Here is a 20,964-nt window from a genome sequence, read left to right as displayed (position 1 = left end):
AAATCTCTGCTTATCCATTCATCTACTGTGTTTCATGATAGATGTAATGAGGTAGCTTACAATTTTCAGGGAAATAATATTTAAACATAATTTTTCCCCCTTGTGAACTTGTGTTTCCCCTGAGAGTACTAAGGATTTTCTGCAGAAAAGGGAGATCCTAGACGCTAACTGTAGACTCTGCCCCAAAATACAATTTGGAAAGCATTAGAATCTTTGTCACATAATAAATAGCTTTTGTAAACTAGGTGAGAAGATATCAGTGTTATCACTTGTATGGGTTTTTGAGCTTCATTCTAGTAATGATCTAGAATTGATCTTGGTCAGATAGGTAGAGCACTAGAGGATGCAAGTGATTTAAATTTTGTCTTTGTTTTTTAAATGATAAGAGAAGGTTAGAGTGGGTAAACTTTGTTCTCTGAAAAATTATGGGCATATTTTGTTACCCTGTGAATGCTACAGTAACTTTCCACCCTTTTATTTTCATCAACTGTTGATGATGTGCGCCTTAAGTTTCACAGTATCTTCATGCATGCCAATTTATGTCCTCACTTCACCTGCTATTTCAGTTCCCTTCCATTTACTTCATCTGGTTCATCTTTTGGACTCTCAAAGCCCCAGTTTGTTTTGTGTGTGTGCACATGTGTATTTACTTATTTATTAGTTTGATTTGTTTTTTTATATTATTTAGGAATTTTAAAGACATTCACTTAGGAAATGTTCATTACATTACTGCTATTTTGCCTGGGTTTAAATTAAGCAAATATGCATTCATTTACTTGCTGATAAAGCATATCCTTTGCTATTATAAATATAGGAACTGATGACTCGGTTGTTTCTGAAGATCGACTTAATGAAACTGAACTGACAGATTTAGAAGGCCAACAAGAATCCCCTCCTAAAAATTATCTTTGTATAGAAGAGGAGAAAATCATGGCCCATTCTCAAAGTGATGGATTACATGCCATTCATGAGCATGATCTCCATGCTGCTGCACATAACCACCACGACGAGAGTAAAACTGTGCTGAGGAAGCATAATCATCAGTGGCACCACAAACATTCTCATCATTCACACGGTCCCTGTCATTCCGGATCAGATCTGAAAGAAACAGGAATAGCTAATATCGCTTGGATGGTGATCATGGGGGATGGCATCCACAACTTCAGTGATGGGTTAGCAATTGGTAAGTAGGCTTGAAACTTGGGTTATAATTTGTTATTCTTTAAGACCATTTTCCTTCTTCCACTGTTTTAGTACTGTCTTGGAGCTTAACAAATATATTATTATATATTATTCCGTCATTTGGCTTTTCCAAAGGCTATGTTAGTGTTTTTGATAAGTTTATTTGGGGGCATAAAGGTATAATTTCAGTGGGTTTTTCTTTGAACATATAAACAAATTCCACAGTGTACTTCTTTGATACCTTGATTTCTTACTGAAGGCATAGTTACCATATTGAAGAAGCTACCTTAACATATTTTCAATACATTTATATGTCTCCGATTGAGAACAAATGAATTTCAGTCTTGGGTTTAAAAATTCTTTTACATTTGAAAAAGTGAAGAAAAATTTTACAATAGTAAAAATCCATTATATCAAATTCAAACATCATATTAGAATCTTGATAATATATACTGATGTTACCAGTTTAGGAGAACATTAAATGTGATCAATACATAATTTTCTTTGAGATCCAGACTCTATTAAATAATCATTCAGAAGTAGGCCTTGGTTTCTTTCAAAAGAGACCATATTTTTGAAGCCACAGTGGCTGTCAGTGTTAAAGAGTAAAGAATTTTACTAGTAGAATCAGATGCATTTGTACCTCTGATTTCAGTATTCAGGACCATCAGACAAATAATAATTTATGCCATTTATGCTCTAGACCTAGAAAAGTTTGGATAAGGATACTAGGCATTTAAATATCTATAAATATTAGTATGCGAGAGCAAGTGCAATTATAGACTTATATGACTTAAGATTGAGGGTTTCACACTACCAGTCAGGGACTGAAACACTAAAAACTGTTACTACTCCGAAGCTATTAGTGAATTAGAAGGTTACACAAATAGAGAATTTAATTCAATAGGGAATGTTTCTTTCATTGAGTAGCTCTTTCTCTGGTTGTCACATACCTATTGCACTTCACTCAGTGTATGTTCAAAAGCTATAGTGTGTGAGATTACTGAGTCACTCATACATTATGAAATTAATTTAGATAGGCAAAAGAGAATGCAGCTGTCATTATGAATGAAAATAGAAAAACAGGGCTTCCCTGGTGGCGCAGTGGTTGAGAGTCCGCCTGCCGATGCAGGGGACATGGGTTCGTGCCCCGGTCTGGGAAGATCCCACATGCCGCGGAGCGGCTGGGCCCGTGAGCCATGGCCGCTGAGCCTGCGCGTCCAGAGCCTGTGCTCCGCAATGGGAGAGGCCACAACAGTGAGAGGCCCGCGTACGGCAAAAAAAAAAAAAAAAAAAAAAAGAAAAACAAAAGATCAGTAAATGTCACTTGAATTTTTTTCTCCCCTCCACCCTCCCACCTCAGGAGCAGCTTTCAGTGCTGGACTGACGGGCGGAATCAGTACTTCCATAGCTGTCTTCTGTCATGAACTGCCACATGAATTAGGTAACATGACCTTAAAATTTTTACCAGATTTCATGAAATGCAAGACTTAATCTAAATGCATCTAAATTTTAGAGGTGTTAAAGCATAAAAAATGGCTGATGGCAAGTATACAGTATCATCATTCTCTTGTTTATTGTATAATTTTTGTTAATGTGCTTCTAAAAACTGTGTATTGTTTTATATGTATTTTTATTTTATGTAAAGAGTATTATGTTATAGCCCACTCTGTTTCTTATCTTATTTACTAATCATTACGTTTTTAAACTCCAAGCAGGTTACCATGAGTTAATCTAATATGTTGTTTCTGCCCAGTACTCAGAGGTGTACATTTACCACATTTTTACGTATTTAGCACCTAGTATTGGACACACCACCTGTTCTTTAATTTCCTGCCACCACAGATAATGGTGCATTGAACATTGGTAGACTTGGTGCTTAGAGACCCTTGTGAGAACATCTTTTGGGGTATATACCTGGGAACAGAATTGATGGGTCCTAAGATATGCATGCCTAAGAGTACCATATCACTATCCAGAGTAGCTGAACTAGTGTCCTCTCTACCAGCAATAACTGAGAGTTCCTATGTTTCCACATCCCTGGTAACACTTGGCATTAACTTTCTAATTTTTGCCAATTTATAAGGTGTACAATGATATTTCTCTGTTGTTTTAGTGGGCATTTATTGATCTAGCAATGGTTTTTTAGTTTCTCTTCTTGTGTTTTGGTTTCCTTCTATAAATTGAAAAATGGAAGAAAAAATGTGTACATTCACATAGAAAATATCTGAGGGATGTGAAGATGATGTTAATTTGAAAGAAAAAAATACATCTTTTCAGTATCCAAGGAATTTCTTCATGTGCCCTTTCTAATTTAAGATTTTTCTTGAATTTATCGGCCTGTGAGACATCTATCATATCATTTGACTGTCTTGATTGGCAGTACACTTATTTGCTCCCTTTGAATAGAATTAATTCATATAATTTTCTTAGAAAGTTACCAACTGCTCACATAAAGCAAAAAAATCTCTTAGTGCTTATTTGGTGCTGATTCTTTAGGGCTTGATTCCTTATACTTTTGTTTACCTTGTCAACCTTGGACATGCAGTCATATATCTTGCTTATGCCACATAATCCTTTACCCAGACCCTTCATTGTCTTTTGCTTGGGCAGTTTACATAGTGAACGTTTATATCTCTGGTTTCATTCTGTTCCAGTGTGTCTTTTATACCTATTGCCAGATATATCTTCTTGCCATGTGACTGTGTTATTATGTGACTAGATGTGACTTGCTTATTTAATCAAAATCTTTCAGTCCCCTTCCCTTATATATAAAGCAAAAGCTGAGATTCATTAGTTCTACTCTCAATGACCTTCACATCTGCTTCTACCTACCTTTCCCGCCTCACTCACTGTACTTGCTGTTTTCCACTTCACCCAAACACAGTTCACCAAACATGCACTCTGGGTGCCTGAACCTGTTTCTCTGCTTATTCCCTCCTCCTAATTGGCTTGTCCTACTAGCTCTATCTAGTATAGCATGTTAAGAGTCTTTTTTCCTGTAACTTCAGTACAGTCCTCCGGTACCCCATGCCTCGGGATTACTATTTCCTCTAAACTTTATCACTTACTTTCTCTAGGTCCTTCTTTTGTTGCTTAATGTATTTCCATTTTAGATGGAAATATACTAAGCACCAAATAGATGTCCTGTTTCTTACAATGTAGGTTCTTTTGTGCAGATACTGTATCTCACACCCTTCTCTACTTTCCTATGTTAGTAAGAGAATGATATGCCAAATACTTCCTTGCACTTCCATAGCAACACAAATCAAGACTTGTCAGTTTTTATATATGCGAAACATTGCCTAATAGTTTTAACCTTTCTTTTTTTTTGTCACACACACATCCACAGTATGCTAGGGAAACCTTCAACTTCCTTCCTACCCACCCACTACCCCCTAAAAGTAGTATGTCAGGCCACTTCATGATTAAGTGTGGTTATACTGAATTGCCCTTACCCCCCACGATCCACTTCAGCACAGAACTGGTAGCAGAGAGTTTGGAAATGAGGGATGGTTGCCTTCCTGGCACTTACTCCTTTTTTTTCCCTATTGTTTCTTATTGAGGGAGTGACACACAACAATAGCCACATGTAAAACAAATGCAATACGTATCTTATTGGCTAGGTAAGCGCTTGCTTGATACCCAGTGCAGAGCTCTGGTGAAAGCTTGAGCCAGGACACCTCAGTGAAATATTGAGACCCCAAATCTTTATTTGCTTTACCCCACAAACCAGAGATTAAGGTGTTACTGTTGCTGTGAAAGGAAATACCAATCCAAAGTATACATCTGCTTTGCCAGAAGGAGAGGAGTGAGACATTATGAGAATGTACATTTTCCCCCAATGCCTTGTGCTAAATTGACGTAAACTGCCCCATATTCTAGTTGCCTGGGCTCCTAGGGAAGAAAGATCATAAAGAAATAACTCAGCTTTCTCCTCCGGAGGTGACAGAAAAGGCTTTGGCTTTTTTATCCATCAACAAGGTGGAAGAGGTCTAAAGGAAGTTTTAAAAAATGCTCATGTGGGCTTCCCTGGTGGCGCAGTGGTTGAGAGTCCGCCTGCCGATGCAGGGGACCACGGGTTCGTGCCCCGGTCCGGGAGGATCCCACATGCCGCGGAGCCGCTGGGCCCGTGGGCCATGGCCGCTGAGCCTGTGCTCCGTAACGGGAGAGGCCACAGCAGCGAGAGGCCCGCGTACCGCAAAAAAAAAAAAAAAAAAAAAAAAAGCTCATGGAGCCTAATTTTTGCCTTTAAGGCATAGTAATGGAAGTACTTTGGTAAAATAGGGCCACTGCTCTGATTAGATTATCTACTCTTACTCGCTTGGGGAGGAATAGAATATAGAGACAGACATAGAAGCTTCTTAGTTAGAATTCCCAGGCAAGGGAAAAATCAGTCCCCTGGAGGCTGAGATAGATGCATGGCAGGTGGATAGCGACAAGTCCTCTTCTCACTTAATAGGTTAATATGTTGGCAAAGCAGCATAATACGTCACATTCCAGGATAATTTATTTAATATAAAACCTGTTTTGCCCTAGCTAAATTTTTTATTATGAATTCTTAAAACTAATCTGAGATTTCTATACTAAAGTCATACCCTAAGGGGGAAAACATGTGCAGTTGACCCTTGAACAACATGGGTTTGAACTGTACAGGTCACTTATATGCAGATTTTTTCTATAGTAAATACTACAGTACTACACGATCTGCAGTTGGTCTGCACATGTGGAATTGAGGAGATGGAGGGCTGACTGTAAGTTATATGCAGCTTTTCGACTGGGGCCCTGCGTTGTTCAGGGGTCACTTATGTTGAAATTACATTGTAGTACCTTGGAGATCCTGATCCGCAGTCCAGTCAGTAATTCCAAGATTTGATGTTCCTCTTCTGAACAGATTGCTGTTTCCCTAACGGTGTTCCAGGTAGGGTTTTTTTGTGTGTGTTTAGGAATGTGATATGAAAAACCATGTGTACTTTTAAACCTTAAAACAATATAGGGAGGTTCACTCTGAGGTGTGCAGAAATTGAAACCATCTGAAGAAATAGAGAACCCATATCTCTCATTTTGTTTGCTGCGGGGTGTGGTAATGGATGAAATTACCTGATTTATTACTACCCTTTCTTCTATTTTTGCCAAACTTGTATAGCTGAATTTAAGTAAGTTGCAATATTATTTTGTTGCATTCTCTCCACTTTTTTCCACCCTTTCAGTAAGGAGCTGTATTTGAAACATTTGAAAAATAATTTGTAAGAAAACCTGTATAAGAATGTATAAAGGGGAAGTGAGGTTGAGGATAATCCAGAAGGGCAGATGATCCAAACTCTCTTCTTGACATTGAGTAATGTTTCAACTTCAAGGAAATAACATTTTGATAAATAAATGTAGCTATGTTATTAAGACTTCGCTTAGAGAGGCTATCTGTAATGCTGTCCATTTTTTCCTTTCCTCTCATGTGTACTGAGTTAAATAGAAATTAAAAATAAGATACTCATAATGTGCTGAATTGTCCAGGAAAAATTGAACATTCACTGTTTAGATTTATACATGTGTATACATGCATTATTTAAGACAAAAAGAACCTTAAAATACTTTAAAAAATCTCAAGAGTTGATATTAACAGATACTGACATAATTATAACATCGGATCACATTAACAGCTTTGGCAGACACACCTCATTCTTTGTGCCAATGATATCCTTTGTCAGCAGAAAGGAAAGAATATTGACTTATCAAAAGATGAATAGATTTGCTTACTCAGTGTAAATTCCAACTGTGGATATTCCTTTTGATTTATTTTTCAAATGTTTATACAGGTTCTTACTGAGAAGGGAAGGGTAGAAAAATATGCAGATAACTTTGAGGAATTATAACCTGAGGTAGGACTAGGACAAAGATAGATTTTTAAATGAAATAATTCATCTTGATACAAAACATCATATAAAAGTCATTTATATGCTAGCAATGAACAATTAGAAATTGATATTTTTAAAAAGTACTGTTTACAGTAACACCAAAAAACACAAACTACTTTGGTTAAATCTAACAAAATTACATAGAATCTGTATGCTGAAAACTACAATTTGCCAACAAAAGAAGTCAAAGGAAACCTAAATGAAGATCTATTATAGGTTTATGGACCAGAAGACTCAGTATTTTTAATATACTAATTCTCTATATAGATTCATTACATTCCCAGTTAAAATCCCAGCAGGCTTTTTTGGAGATAAATGAGTTTTTTCCAAAAATTTTTATGGAAAGGGAAAGGAATGGCCAGAAGAATTTTGAAAATGTACACCAAAGTTGAATTTAAGACTTATTGTAAATCCACAATAATCAAAACAATTTATATTGGTTACAGAATAGGCACATAAATCAGTGGAACAGAGTATAGAATCCAAGAAAAATGCAAAGGAAATTCCATGTAGAAAGAATAGTTTGTTCAACAAATGTTGCTGCCATAATTGGATGTCTACTTGCAAAAAAATCCTCCCACCACAGACAAAAATTAACTCAAAATGGATCATTGATCTAAATGAAGAAAATTTAAATATAAAAGACTTTTAGAAGAAAACATAGGAGAAAATCTTTGTGTTTTTTGGATTAGGCAGGTTGTTCTTAGATACAATACAAAAAGCATGCTCCACTAAGGAAAAAAGTAAGAAAGTGGACTTCATAAAAAGTAAAAACTCTACACAAAAGACACTTAAACGAATGAAGAGACAAGCCACAGTCTGGGAATAAGTATTTGGAAAATATTTATCTGACAAAAAACTTAGGATTTTTAAAGAATAGGAAAACCAACAATTCAACAACAACAAAAAATGGGTAAAAGACTTGAACAGGCATTTCACTAAAGAAGTTGTACCGATAACAGATAAACACATGAGAATTCAGGTACTGGATTTGTCATCGTGGGCTGAAAAGGGTGGGGAGCAACCAGAACTCTCATAAATTGCTGCCAGAAACCCCACTCCTAGGTATCTACATGCAAGAGATGAAGACTTTCGCTGACACAAAAATCTATTTATGAATGTATATAGTGGCTTTCTTCATAATTGCCCCAAATTGGAAACAACCTAAACGTCTTGAAGCTGCTGAATGGATAAACAAGCTATTGTTCATCTTTGGGATATCACTTAGCAGTAAAAAGCAGTGGTTTTCTGATATAAATTGTAACATGGATGAATCTTACACACATCATGCTAAGTGAAAAAAATGCAGACTCAAAGGACTACATACTGTATGATTCAATTTATATGATGTTCTGGGAAAGGCAAAACTGTAGGGACACAAAGCAGATCAACGATTGCCTAGGACTGAGGGGCCTGAGGAAATTTGCGGGGGCAGGGGCAGGTCATGATGAAATAGTTCTATAGTTTGATGGCGGTTATGGTTACATGGTATGTACTTTTGTCAAACCTCATAGAACACAAGGTCAGAAAAGGGGGGAATTGTGTATGTAAGTTACACCTTAATTTTTTAAAGTATTAACTAAATAATTCATCTTGAATCTTGACTAGTTAATTCATGCTGTTTGGTTGTTATTCAGGGATGAAAGCAATCATCTTCCTACGCAGTAATATCAGGGAAGGCATCAGAATTGATAGAGTTTTACCTGTGATATTTGGTTCATTGAGTATTCAGTAATGCTCCTTTTAAAATCCTATTTTGAAATTACAAAAGGAAACACTGTGTTTTATAACCTAAAAGACACTTCTGTAGTCTCATTTTGTATTACCTAATTGCCTGCTTAATGAAATTGTCCCTTTAATACAACTGATGGGTGAATTACTAAAAATATGGTGAGGAAATTTGCAGAGGAAGAAGTTAGGGAACTCTTTCCTTAGAGGAGGCCGAGGAAGAAAGGCCAGAGGAACTTAAAACTCTAGGGGAGAGAAGAGGTAAAAGCTGACATTGAATCCAAGTCTCACCAGGAGAATTAAGTATTTAGGATCAGAGGGAAAAGATGTAGGAAGAATAGTATTAGATGGAAAACTGGAGAATGGCAGTTTAGAAGCCATTGGTAGATAATCTCCTTAGGTGTATTATCTTAACTTTCCCAAATAATGTTGCAGGATGGAGTTTGTAGCAATTCATTGAAACATGGAAAATAATGCCTTGCACTGATTTCTTTGCTGTTAACTTCTGCTTCTCTGTTGTAAATGAGAACCTTGTAATGATAACTTAAAAAAAACCCAACCCAGATCATGTACTTTTAGTCATGTAAGATCCCTTCTTAAGGGAAAGAAACAAGCCCCTGCCCCCCACCTCAGTATTCTATATATTACCTTGCATATACTGAATGTTCAGTAATTGATTGGACATTGGCATATTTAGTAACAAAAGTTTAAAAAAAATTGTTATAATTAGTAAAACTATTGCTTTTGACCCTTTAGCTTAAAGACTGTTAGTTCTAGCAGCATTTTGCCCTTCTAGTAATGTCTCTCTAAACAATATTTAATCCTTTCTTTACCTAGTGTTCTAGCTTTAGATGAGTAAGAAAAATCTCTTTATTCTTTTTTTACATTTTTAGGATTTTCAGAATTAAGCTTTAATTTTTCTTTTGGAATAAATAAAACATAAATATAAACAGCATACAGAGTCTGTTACCTCTGTTCTTTCTTAGCCCATTTCCCTTTGAAAAAAGGGCAGAGATCAGAGCAGAAAGCTCTATTTGCTACTCACAAAAAGAGCAGTGGTGAAGTTCTTTTTTTTCTTATGTTTTTCATTTCACGTTATCCAGTAAAATTGACCTTGCTTGTTGATGTACAGTTCTTTGAATTTTAACGTGTATATAGATTTGTGTCAGCGCTGCCACCATCAAGGGTAACAGTTCCATCACCTCAACAAACCCCCTCATGCGATCCCTTTATAGTCACATCCCTTTTCTGTCCTTGCCCCTTGGTGACCACTGAGTGTTCTCCATCACTATAGGTTTATCTTTTTCAGAATATCATATAAATGGAATCACGTATAACCTTTCAGACTATCTTTCAGCATCATGCCTTTGAGATTCACCCGTTTTTGCATGTATTAAGGTTTAAGTAAAAAGTGAAATTTCATTATAAAGCTATATCTTTTTTATGTCATTCTTAATTTTGTTTTTTATTGGAGTTTTCCTGAATTTGTGTGTGAAATTCTGTGGTTTTAAAACTCACATTATGTCTTAACTGCAGGTGATTTTGCAGTTCTTCTTAAAGCAGGCATGACTGTAAAGCAAGCAATTGTATACAACCTCCTCTCTGCCATGATGGCTTACATAGGCATGCTCATAGGCACAGCTGTTGGTCAGTATGCCAATAACATCACACTTTGGATCTTTGCCATCACTGCAGGCATGTTCCTCTACGTAGCCTTGGTGGATATGGTAAGACGGCTTATTTTATATTTTTGTTGTTACACTAAATCTGTAAATAGAATGCAACTTCCAAAAATGGAAGAAATCTGGATGTAGTTTGAAAAGACTAATAAATATAACCCATTTTAAAGACATGTGATATCTTAAATAAAGAAAAGACATTTAGGACTTCCCTGGTGGTGCAGTGGTTGAGAGTCTGCCTGCTGATGCAAGGGACTCGGGTTCGTGCCCCGGTCCGGGAAGATCCCACATGCCGCGGAGCGGCTGGGCCCGTGAACCATGGCCGCTGAGCCTGCGCGTCCGGAGCCTGTGCTCCGCAACGGGAGAGGCCACAACAGTGAGAGGCCTGCGTACCACACACACACACACACACACACAAAAAGATAAAATTACAGAATTATTATACTACTTTGAAGGTTTTGTAATATTGGGGTGTAAATGTTTTTTTGTTGTTAACAAAGTGATTCTTCGAGCTTGCTTTATAGCAAACAAGAAGGAAATACTATACCTCTTAGGTAAGCCAGTCTTCTGCAGGAAATGATGTATATTCCAAGGGATTTACGTAATTTCCCTTATTTCTAACTTCAGTTTAAAGTTAATAAATCTAAACACTAACAATTAATTTTACTTTAATATCCTAAATATGTTAGGCAGTGCGTTTGCAGAACTAACAATTTGGTTACTTTCTGTTTTTAACTAGATATTGTATTCACTTTTCTTTCTGGTGGGATCTGTTAGATAGTCTCATATCAAATTATATAACCTAAATTTTTAATGACTATTTATTATAGAAAGTTTAGAAAATAAGAAAAAATGAAAATTATTTATATTTTGTACCTAGAGGCAGCCATTTCCCCCCCTCTCCGTAGGCCTCTAATACCTCATTTATTGTCCTCACGCTCAGCTGATGACCTTGCTTCCTATTTCATGGAGAACACCGAAGCCACAAAGACCAGCTCCAACCAGCTCTCATCACCGTTTCTACTCATTTCCCTGTATCGATGCCTGTTTAACGTCGTTCTTTTTACTATGAAGAAATGTTTATGTTCCTAGCTAGAGCCAGCTCCTTCAGACTGTTCCCTAGACCTTATCTATCCCCTCTCTCACTAACTCCCTTAAATTTCCCCCTCTTTTTCCTGCATCATTTGTTTTTCCCTCTCTGCTGGATCATTTCTATCATCGTATAAACCTCGTTACTTTTCCCATCTTAAAACGGTAGGGGAAAAGGATCTTTTTAAAATCCAGTTTCAGTTTTAGCTACCACCCTATTTATTACTCTCCTTCCCTGTTATAGCAAATCACCCGCTCTTGTTTTTTAATTCTCTTCTCTCATGAGTCTAGCTCATCAGGTTTTCTCCCTGACCGCTCTGCCATGTTACTTTGTCAGATCTACCATTGACCACGACATTATTGCTCAGTCCACTGGTCACTTACCCTGTCCATCTTCATTTCCCTTGTCCTAACAGCAGCATTTGGCTGTTGATCATTCTCTTCTCTTTGGGATGCCTCCTGGTCCGTTGGCTTCTGTACCACCACCATTTCCTGGCTTCCCACCTTTCTAGCTTTCTTAGTCTTTTGCTGGATCTTCTTCTCTTCCCTTACCTCTGAATGTTGGTGAAAGGCCTCTAAGTAATCTTACCTAGTCTCATGGCTTTAAATATTTATTGGCTGATAATTCCTAAGTTCACATCTTTAGCCCAGGCCTTTTCCTTAACTCCAGATTAGCCTGTCTACCTGCTTACCTGAATATCTAAAAGGTGTTGCCAACTTAATATGTTCAGAAACTAGCTCTTGATATTTGCCAACCCTGCTCTTTGCACCAGCACCACCTATAGAATCCCACATCTATTAATAATAACTTTATTCTTCTGGTTGCGCAGATCAAAACCCTGAGTATCATTCTTTGGCTCCCCTCTTTCTGTCCTTCCCACATCTGCTGAGGGCTCCCATCTCCTCATCACCTCCACTCCACTCTCACTCCAGCCACCATCATCTTTCTCTTTCTAACTGTTCTCCCTGCTTCTGCCCTTGCCCTGTCCACCACACTCTATATCTACAACGCACTTTGGGAGATTTTTTTGTGTGTGATCCTTGTAAGATTAGATCATGTCACTTGTGAGCTTCAGATCCCTCCATGGTTTTCCATCTCATTCAGAGTAGAAGCACAAAGTTCTTCTTTTGACCTTCAGGGTTTTTAATCCTCCTGAGCATTTCTTCTCCCTTTCCATCCCTAACTTTCCTAACCTTACCTCACCTCCTCTCCTGCTCCTCTGCGAGGCACACTGTGGCTCAGGCCCTGGTTCCTGCTGGTCACTCCTGTGGGATATCTCGCAGACATTCTCCTGGCTAGCTCCCTCACTTCTTGAGGCATCCTATCTAAAATTTCAGTCTCTGCACCGACACTTCACATCCTCTATTCCTACTTTACTTTTTTTTCCTTTGCACTTGTATCTCAATCTACTAATAACACATTAAACATTTATTGAGCTCATTGTGTGTCCCACTATGATATCAGTTCTGGGAGGGCAGGCGTTTTTGTCATATTTCATTTACTGCTGGAGATGTACTTCATAATTAGTTGAATAAAGAATGAATGAGCTAATTCTTACATTAGAGAGCTAAAAGTGTAAAAAGAACCAGAGAGTCATTACAGTAAGGATTTATATTCTAATGAAGAAGAAAAGCAGCCATTAATTATAATTCTTTGGATACGTGTTATGATAGAGTGGTGCAACGTGTTTGTGGAACTACAGAGGGAGGCTGGCTAAAAAATTGGGTAATAAAATTAGGGAAGTTTTTCTGGAATAGGAAATTTGAGCCAAGTCTTAAAGAAGGTAAAAGAGTTCATCGGAAGCAAGAGGAAAGGGCATATAAGAAAACAGAATAATAAATAGCATCATTCTTTGACCAGTGAGTCTACTCCTGGGACTGTATTCTGAGGAAATAAAGTAAAATGATTACTGCTAATAAAACAAGCAAATAAATAAAAATAAAACCATATGAAAATGTTCTTTGCAGAGTAGTTATAATGTCACAATTGGAAACACCTAAATATTCTAGAAGACAGGGACAGACTATCCACATATATTTTAGGGTTCATTTAGGAAATAGATAATATATCTACAGTGTCATTAATTAGGTAGTTGGTGATCGGATCATGAGTCACACAACGTGCCATGTTAAAAAGATTAGAGCTTATCTTGTAAATTTTGGGGGACCATTAAAAGGTTTAAGCAACAATGACATCTCATTTTTATTTTACAAAGACCACTTTGGCTATAAGGGGGAAGTTTTTATTGATGTAGAGTCATTCAGTAAGATAGCAACAGTACCAGAAGTTTTAGTACCTTTAGGATACCCAGTTGGAAGCATCTGGTTTTTAGGGGGCTTTGAATAGCACCTGTTTATCAACCAATCTGGAGCATTGTTGCATGTTAACAACTGTGGTCAGAGAGGTAGGTACTGGCTGGCTCTTAGCTGTGGTTATGACAGACAACATTGGTGTTGGCATTCAGGATAGAATTGAAGCACTATGGTGCCTCTTCTTGTTGGTATGTGCACATATCTAGAGGGGATATTTCTGTGAAACATACAATGTTTATGCTTAAATATTAAGGAAAGTTAGAACTGAAAGTTTTTGTAACTATAAAAACTTGGGGAAAAACGTAATAAAATAGTCTTCTTACTAAAACCATAGGTAGGAACTGGCCAGTTTTAGTCTTAATCCAGGGGTTGGCAAGGGACAGATAGTAAATATTTAAGCTTGTGGACCATATAGTCTCTGTCACAATTATTCAGCTTTGACATTTGTAATGGTCTCTGTCACAACTACTTAATTCTGCTGGATAAGAACAGTAACCTCCATTAGCGTGCACTACTGCCTTAGACTTCTAAACAGAATAGATGACCAGCATGAAGTACTTCTTAAATAGGACCCTCAGGTGATTGTTAAATATACTGTAGCACTGTCAGAGCATGGAAGTTGGATTAATTGTACTCATTATTTAATAATGATTAAGGACGTTTCTTCCTAGGCAGGCATTATGTACTTAACGCTACATTTCTCCTCCCTAAACCCCAAAGCACCAAGATATTGTTTGGAGTAAAGCTTAGTGTCCAATAGAGAGTAGCATATCAATGTCATCTTTCTGTAGATATTCGCTGCAAACTTGAAAAAAAAACAGAAAAGTGAACATGAAAATTGGAAATAGTTCTTTTGCAATTTTGATTAGGTTTGGGTGGGAAGAATTTATGCTTATAATCACATACATTCCATCTTCAGCAAATCTCATTTCCTTAGACACGTTAAAGATTTAAGTTTTATACTTTGAACTATGGATTTATTTTTAAAATTTTTTTAAATTTATATTTTGGCTGTGTTGGGTCTTCATTGCTGTGTGCAGGCTTCTCATTGCAGTGGCTTCTCTTGTTGCAGAGCACGGGCTTTAGGCGCATGGGCTTCAGTAGTTGCAGTATGTGGGCTTCAGTAGTGGCTCGCGGGCTCTAGAGCGCAGGCTCAGTAGTAGTAGCAGCGCACAGGCTTAGTTGTTCCACGGCATGTGGGATCTTCCCGGACCAGGGATCAAACCCGTGTTCCCTGCATTGGTAGGCGGATTCTTAACCACTGCGCCACCAGGGAAGTCGCTGAACTATGTCTTTTTTTTTTTTTTTAATAAATTTTATTTAGTTATTTTCGGCTGGATTGGGTCTTCGTTGCACGCAGGTTTTCTCTAGTTGCGGCGAGCGGGGGCTATTCTTCGTTGCAGTGCGCGGGCTTCTCATCGTGGTAGCTTCTCTTTGTTGAGGAGCACAGGCCCTAGGTGTGCGGGCTTCACTTGTTGTGGCATGCAGGCTCAGTAGTTGTAGCTAGCGGGCTCTAGAGCACAGGCTCAGTAGTTGTGGCACGCAGGTTTAGTTGCTCCGCAGCATGTGGGATCTTCCCGGACGAGGGCTCAAACCCGTGTCCCCTGCATTGGCAGGCAGATTCTTAACCACTGCACCACCAGGGAAGTCCCTGGATTATCTTTAAATGTAATATATGCTTGTGCTTTAGAAGTTGAGTTGTACTTTTCAATGCACTGTGCCTTTAAAGATATTGGAAACTTTAAAATTTTAAAAATTTTATCACTTACGAGAATACAGTACACTGTGAAGGCAGTGTGCTTAACTTGGTAGTTCTGCTTTGTAGCCTTGATATACTATTTTCTGTGTCTGTTGTCGGAAGGAAAATAGTGGCTTTTAAGGGCATAGAGATACCAATTTTGGAATTGTCTGTTAATGTGTACCCTTGATGAAATGTGCAGTTGGAAATGAGAATTTTAGATGGAAAAGGGTGAAGAAATGATACAATTTTGAATGAAATATCCCCCAAAGGAATCTTACTTTCTCAGTGAGCTTAAGACAGATCAGTAAATGTGGGAATTGTGGTGTTCTTTTCTGAGAGTCTTATTTGCAACAGTAACTTGTCTTAATACTTTAGCATAAATGTCAGTGGACAGTAACTTTAAAAAAGTGACTAGTACATATATTATGTGCATTTGTTGGGGGATGAGGAGGGTACAGATATAGTGTTTACTTAGTACACAGCTAGAGCATAAACTTTCTTAGTGTTTGACTAAAATATGTGTTATGGTTAACATTGTTTCAATAAAATAGTTATTAGTAGTTGTGCTTTAGTCACTAGTTTTCTTATGTAGGAAAATGTAAAAAAAAAATGAGTAAAATATTATACAAAATTGCTTTAAAATATTTTTTAGCTTCCAGAAATGTTGCATGGTGATGGTGACAATGAAGAACATGGCTTCTGTCCAGTGGGGCAATTCATTCTTCAGAATTTAGGATTGCTGTTTGGATTTGCCATCATGCTGGTAATTGCCCTCTATGAAGACAAAATTGTGTTTGACCTCCAGTTTTGACCATTCCCAGCAATCACTGCTGATTACAAGAATGTTACCATGCAGCTTTGCATCTGTTCCTTGTACTGTAAGCACATTGCTCAAAGAAAAGTCAGTGGCTTGCACTACTTACAAGTTCACAGATTTGAGCCTGACCACAAAGACCGGTGCTCAGTACTGTTTTCCCTGCATGAAGGGGTCTTTTAGAAATATAAAGCTTGTGATAAAGCAAGGAGAAAACGGGACTCTGTGAACCGATGTTGATATAGGTTTGATTAAGACTTTTTAAAAAAATAATCATATAAAACACTAAAGTAGTCTCTTTATTAGTAGAAACTTCTGTGGCTATGCAGAAATAGAAATTGAACCAAAAAAAATCCCTTAAACTTTAAAAATATTTTAAATGGACTTTGGGAAGACTTTTCTTTGTGCTGAAAATGAATTGTATTGTCCTTTAATTCAGCTCCATGTATACATGTGGTAATAGGGATCAACTTGACACAGCTTTGAATCTGCAGAAGGTAGACTATAGCACCTAGAAGAAAGCTCAGGCTGCATTAGAATATGGATTTAGCATTGGGAAAAGCCCTTATTCTTGAATCTAGAGTTACTATTTTTGTATATATTTGCATAGGATTTAAACTTGCAGCCTAAACTACTGAAATTTGTGATTGTACATTTGTGTGAGCTTCAGTTTAATGAAAGATTCATAACGGTTCTTTTATTAATATTATACTTGGTGTTTGGGTTTGTTTTTTTTTTTTTAACTTTTGTTTTTGTCTTGGGTTTTTTGGTAGGGGTAAGGGGTTGGAGCATGTGGTAAAATGTTTTTTTCCTTAAAATTGTAACCCTTTAGAAAATGTCAGTGAAATGAAGAACCCAAACGTGGTCTAAATATTCAGATTTCCTTTAGTTATTTGGGAAATTTAAGTTTTAAATGAACGTAGTGCTCTACCAGTTTGGCATTGGAACCTAGAGCACATGCTCTGGCTGGAGGTAACGTTGTAAGGCGGCAAGTTTACCGTGTCCATAATCTGTACGTGGAGTGTCAAAACGGATATGAGGATGATCTCCACTGATACCATGGCTCTCATGGTACCAGGTAACTTGGAAGATGCATTTAAGTTCAGTAACTCAGCTGAAATCACATGATCATTTTGTGCCAAGATATGCTGTTGGTGCCTGATAGGAATTAGTCTCTTCTTTTTAGGTACCCTGTTCTCCTGCCATAAATTGTGACTGATTTGTGAGAAATGCAAGCCATGTTTATCCTGAATTTTGACCTAATAATTTGTAGTATTAATCATATGCATGTAGCTCTCTGTGTGCCACATGGTCTTCATTTATGCCAGGTAAACTGTATTTGAACTGCGTGCAGGCAGCTTTGTTTTAATCTGCTTGGCTACCTGTGTGGCTGCTTTAAAAATCTTATTGTTCAGATATTTAAGAGCCAAACTCGTTCCATTCCATTTGAAATGTATTCATTTAGTCCTCCTCCTTTCCCCAGTTCCTTTCCTCTTACTCCATGAACTTTAAAACAAAAAACAAAACTGAAAGCAGCACATGCATTCAGGTATTAAGAGTGTTGCCAGTATTTCTTCTTTATGCGGTAAAGCAAGGGAGCTTATTAGATGTTATTTCCTTAATTTATGCCTGAATTTGAAAAATTATTTCTGGCTTTCTCCATGGCCTCCTGTGACAAGTAGGAGTTTTATACGTAGATCACTTTCAGCACTGGGCACTGAATTAGGACAGTCCTCATCTCATTGCTTGGCCCTTCAAGCAACCCAGCTCAAAGGTGCTGATATTTTATTTAGTACTGCCAACTTGAAGTAATTCAAATATCTTGCTTTCTGAACCAAGATTTATTTATAGTTCATTTTGGGGTTTTTATGCCCAAGGAGGATTCTGCATTCCAGCATTAAGTCTGCTTATTTTTAAAACTTTTATGAAAAGCAACAGCTGGAATATACTCCCAGACTTAAAAAGAAATGCCTGATTTAAAGCAAATAAATAGGTTATGCTGAAGTATATAAAAGTTTTATATCCTCTCAAAACTATTATCTTTATTTGCTAGATTTCTTTAAACTTTTAAGAGGGCTGTAACAGTTGCTGCTAGTGTTTTGTTTAGGGTTCCACCAGTATTTAGTTTTCACATCATCCTAATGTATAGTTTCAAGTCTTACTAGACAATCTGAATTCCACTACATTTCTCTTTGGCTCCAACATTCCCTTTAGCTTGACCAGTCTAATTTAACATGTGTTTGTTGGAGGTCATTAATGTTACTTGTACAATGCTGTCACTGTGTGACATCCATATGAATTTTGGTGTATATCACATTGCATTCAATCAGCTGTGATTATGCTTAGAAATACTATAGTAAGTAGATGCAGTGTGAATTTATTCCATTAACAGTAAGTCAGTGGCTTAAATGTGATTATGGTCCTGCAAGGTGATACTTGCTAAAATATCTAAACTTTTTTTTTGTTGTAACTGAATCATTTTTTAAAAATTTATAAAGCTGGAAATGATCAAATGCTGTTTTTTTTTCATTGTCAACAGTGGTGTGTCATTTTATGTATGTTCCTAATGCTTATGGAACGCTCCCAAAATAAAGTTATTCAAAAAGAGCAAATATACCAGTGTGTTTTGTTTAGTCTTTATGTTAGATTCCTTACACTGAAGTATGAATCATTTTAAATATAGGCTGCATTTGCACATAAATGAATTTATAATTAAGTATAACTAGTCAAATTGATTTAAACCAAATAACTTCTTTAAAAAGTAAAATATAATTTCTACTCAACCATCTAACAAGAAATAGGAACAGGGAAATGATACCTTCTAATTATGAATTAAGTTGACATAACAATGCTACACCCCGTCCGATCCAGTGCTCCTTGGGTTGGTCAGAGGGAAGAGTCATGGCAATCACAAAATTTGTAGAATGGCCAGTGGTGGACAACGTTCCTCTCCGCTCACTTGTCTTATACAATGGGGCAGTATAACTTGGTCGTTCTGGTATATCTACCCTCTTACAAGGCTTTAGCCACATCTAGAAGAAAGCAGACAAAATTTAAGTCAAGGCTGTTGTTATATTTACATATAATTGAACCTAATATGGAATCGTTGGCATAAAGTTTTAGTTATGTCTGCAGATTTCTATGGGCTAAATCGATTTTATCTTTGTCAGCAGTGCTGCCATTGCTCACAACATTCTTCTTTTAGAGCTCTCAGAGCTATCTTCAGAGCCAGTATATACGAAGCTAAATGAGAAAAGAGTCATTTCCACCTACTCTCTGAAAAAGCATACTATCCATTGTTTATTCATCTCCCTACCATACCTACCTGAGGATGACCTTTGGTGCTTACAATAATAAAATCAGGTATACTTTTTCAAAGGTTTGTCTGCCACCACTGATACTCAAAATCATGTTGCTTTATTAAAGGCCAATCCCAAAATATTCTGAAAGGACTTTTATCAGTGATTGTAGAACGAGATCGCCTCCCCATGTTACGTGGCTATTTTAAAGGGCCTATTATGTATATTGTGCTGTTTAAAACATAGTTGCCTTTATAACTACACTACAACCACATTATTCTTAGAGGGTCATTAGCCAAGTTCCTAGAATGTTAAGCATAGTTGAACCTCACCAATCTCAATAAGATTTTAGGGCAAGTTGATCTCTGAATATAAGAGTAAAGAACAAACTGTCATCAGAAAGGTGAAACAATGGTTTTAAAACTCGAATTCCTTTTTCCAGTAGTAATAATAGCAATACTTGAGGTGATAAGTCTCAACAGCCCCACTGTTTGGAGCCCTTTTTCTGGTTTCTCAGGTTTAAGCACAAATTGTATGAAGGAGCTAATTAATAAGGGTGCTAGTCTCTCTCCCACATAACTGTGGAGATCCATAAAGCAGTTTTTCAGATATCATTAAATACAAGGACTTGCAACACTCAAGTTGGACGTATTTCAACTAAGTGGATTTTTTTAATGAGAATTTTTCTTACTAAATGACTTCCTTTTTTGGGAGAATTATCCACTTATAAAATGCTTCTATTCACCACAAACTTAAGAGTTTCCATATGAAAGAAAAAAATGGATCCAAATCAACTTCTGAAATTGCAAACATTTGCCCTTGTGACTTTCAGTTTGGGTCCCATACTTGAAACTTTCTCTGCCCACAGTATCTTGGTATATATGGTAGGTTTCTTGCAATTGGCTGTCAGCTGGTCCCTCACTGTACCTGTTAGAGCCGCTCTGAAGGATTATTGCCTTTGAGTAGCTCCCAGTGTCCCACAAACAGAATTCATGTAAAATTCAGCCTATATTTTATCATTATCCCAGACCAACCCTTCACATTGTGTGAAAATCTATCTAGTCATCTTCTCATGACGCAGTAACAGAAACTTAGTATTTATATAGCTTAGTATGCCCATGCTGAAGATGGGTCCTAGAAAAAAATTTTTTTATGTGTATGGTTTTCATATAATAATCTTTTAATCTGCAAGTTTCACATTTTTAGG

General features: G+C 37.1%; 2 protein-coding genes across 3 annotated transcripts in view; one reads left to right on the top strand and one right to left on the bottom strand.

Moving 5' to 3' along the window:
- The window catches only part of SLC39A10 (solute carrier family 39 member 10), a 96,996-nt gene extending 77,926 nt beyond the window's left edge, over positions 1–19,070 (top strand). For both annotated transcript variants that reach the window (XM_029225558.1, XM_029225557.1), the window contains exons 7-10: positions 815–1,183; positions 2,546–2,626; positions 10,359–10,549; positions 16,297–19,070. In XM_029225558.1, the coding sequence (XP_029081391.1) occupies positions 815–1,183; positions 2,546–2,626; positions 10,359–10,549; positions 16,297–16,455 (800 nt within the window). In that variant the 3' untranslated portion in view covers positions 16,456–19,070. The remainder of the gene's footprint in view (positions 1–814; positions 1,184–2,545; positions 2,627–10,358; positions 10,550–16,296) is intronic.
- Positions 19,071–19,214: 144 nt separating this feature from the next.
- DNAH7 (dynein axonemal heavy chain 7) overlaps positions 19,215–20,964 on the bottom strand; it is a 245,609-nt gene continuing 243,859 nt past the window's right edge. The window contains exon 65 of the mRNA XM_029225556.1: positions 19,215–19,490. Coding sequence (XP_029081389.1) covers positions 19,284–19,490 — 207 coding nt within the window. The 3' untranslated portion in view covers positions 19,215–19,283. The remainder of the gene's footprint in view (positions 19,491–20,964) is intronic.

Source organism: Monodon monoceros, unplaced genomic scaffold (genome assembly GCF_005190385.1).
Source record: "Monodon monoceros isolate NGI ecotype Baffin Bay Population unplaced genomic scaffold, NGI_Narwhal_1 Super_Scaffold_16, whole genome shotgun sequence".
Lineage (NCBI taxonomy): Eukaryota > Metazoa > Chordata > Mammalia > Artiodactyla > Monodontidae > Monodon > Monodon monoceros.
This window is presented reverse-complemented; position numbering and strand designations above follow the sequence as displayed.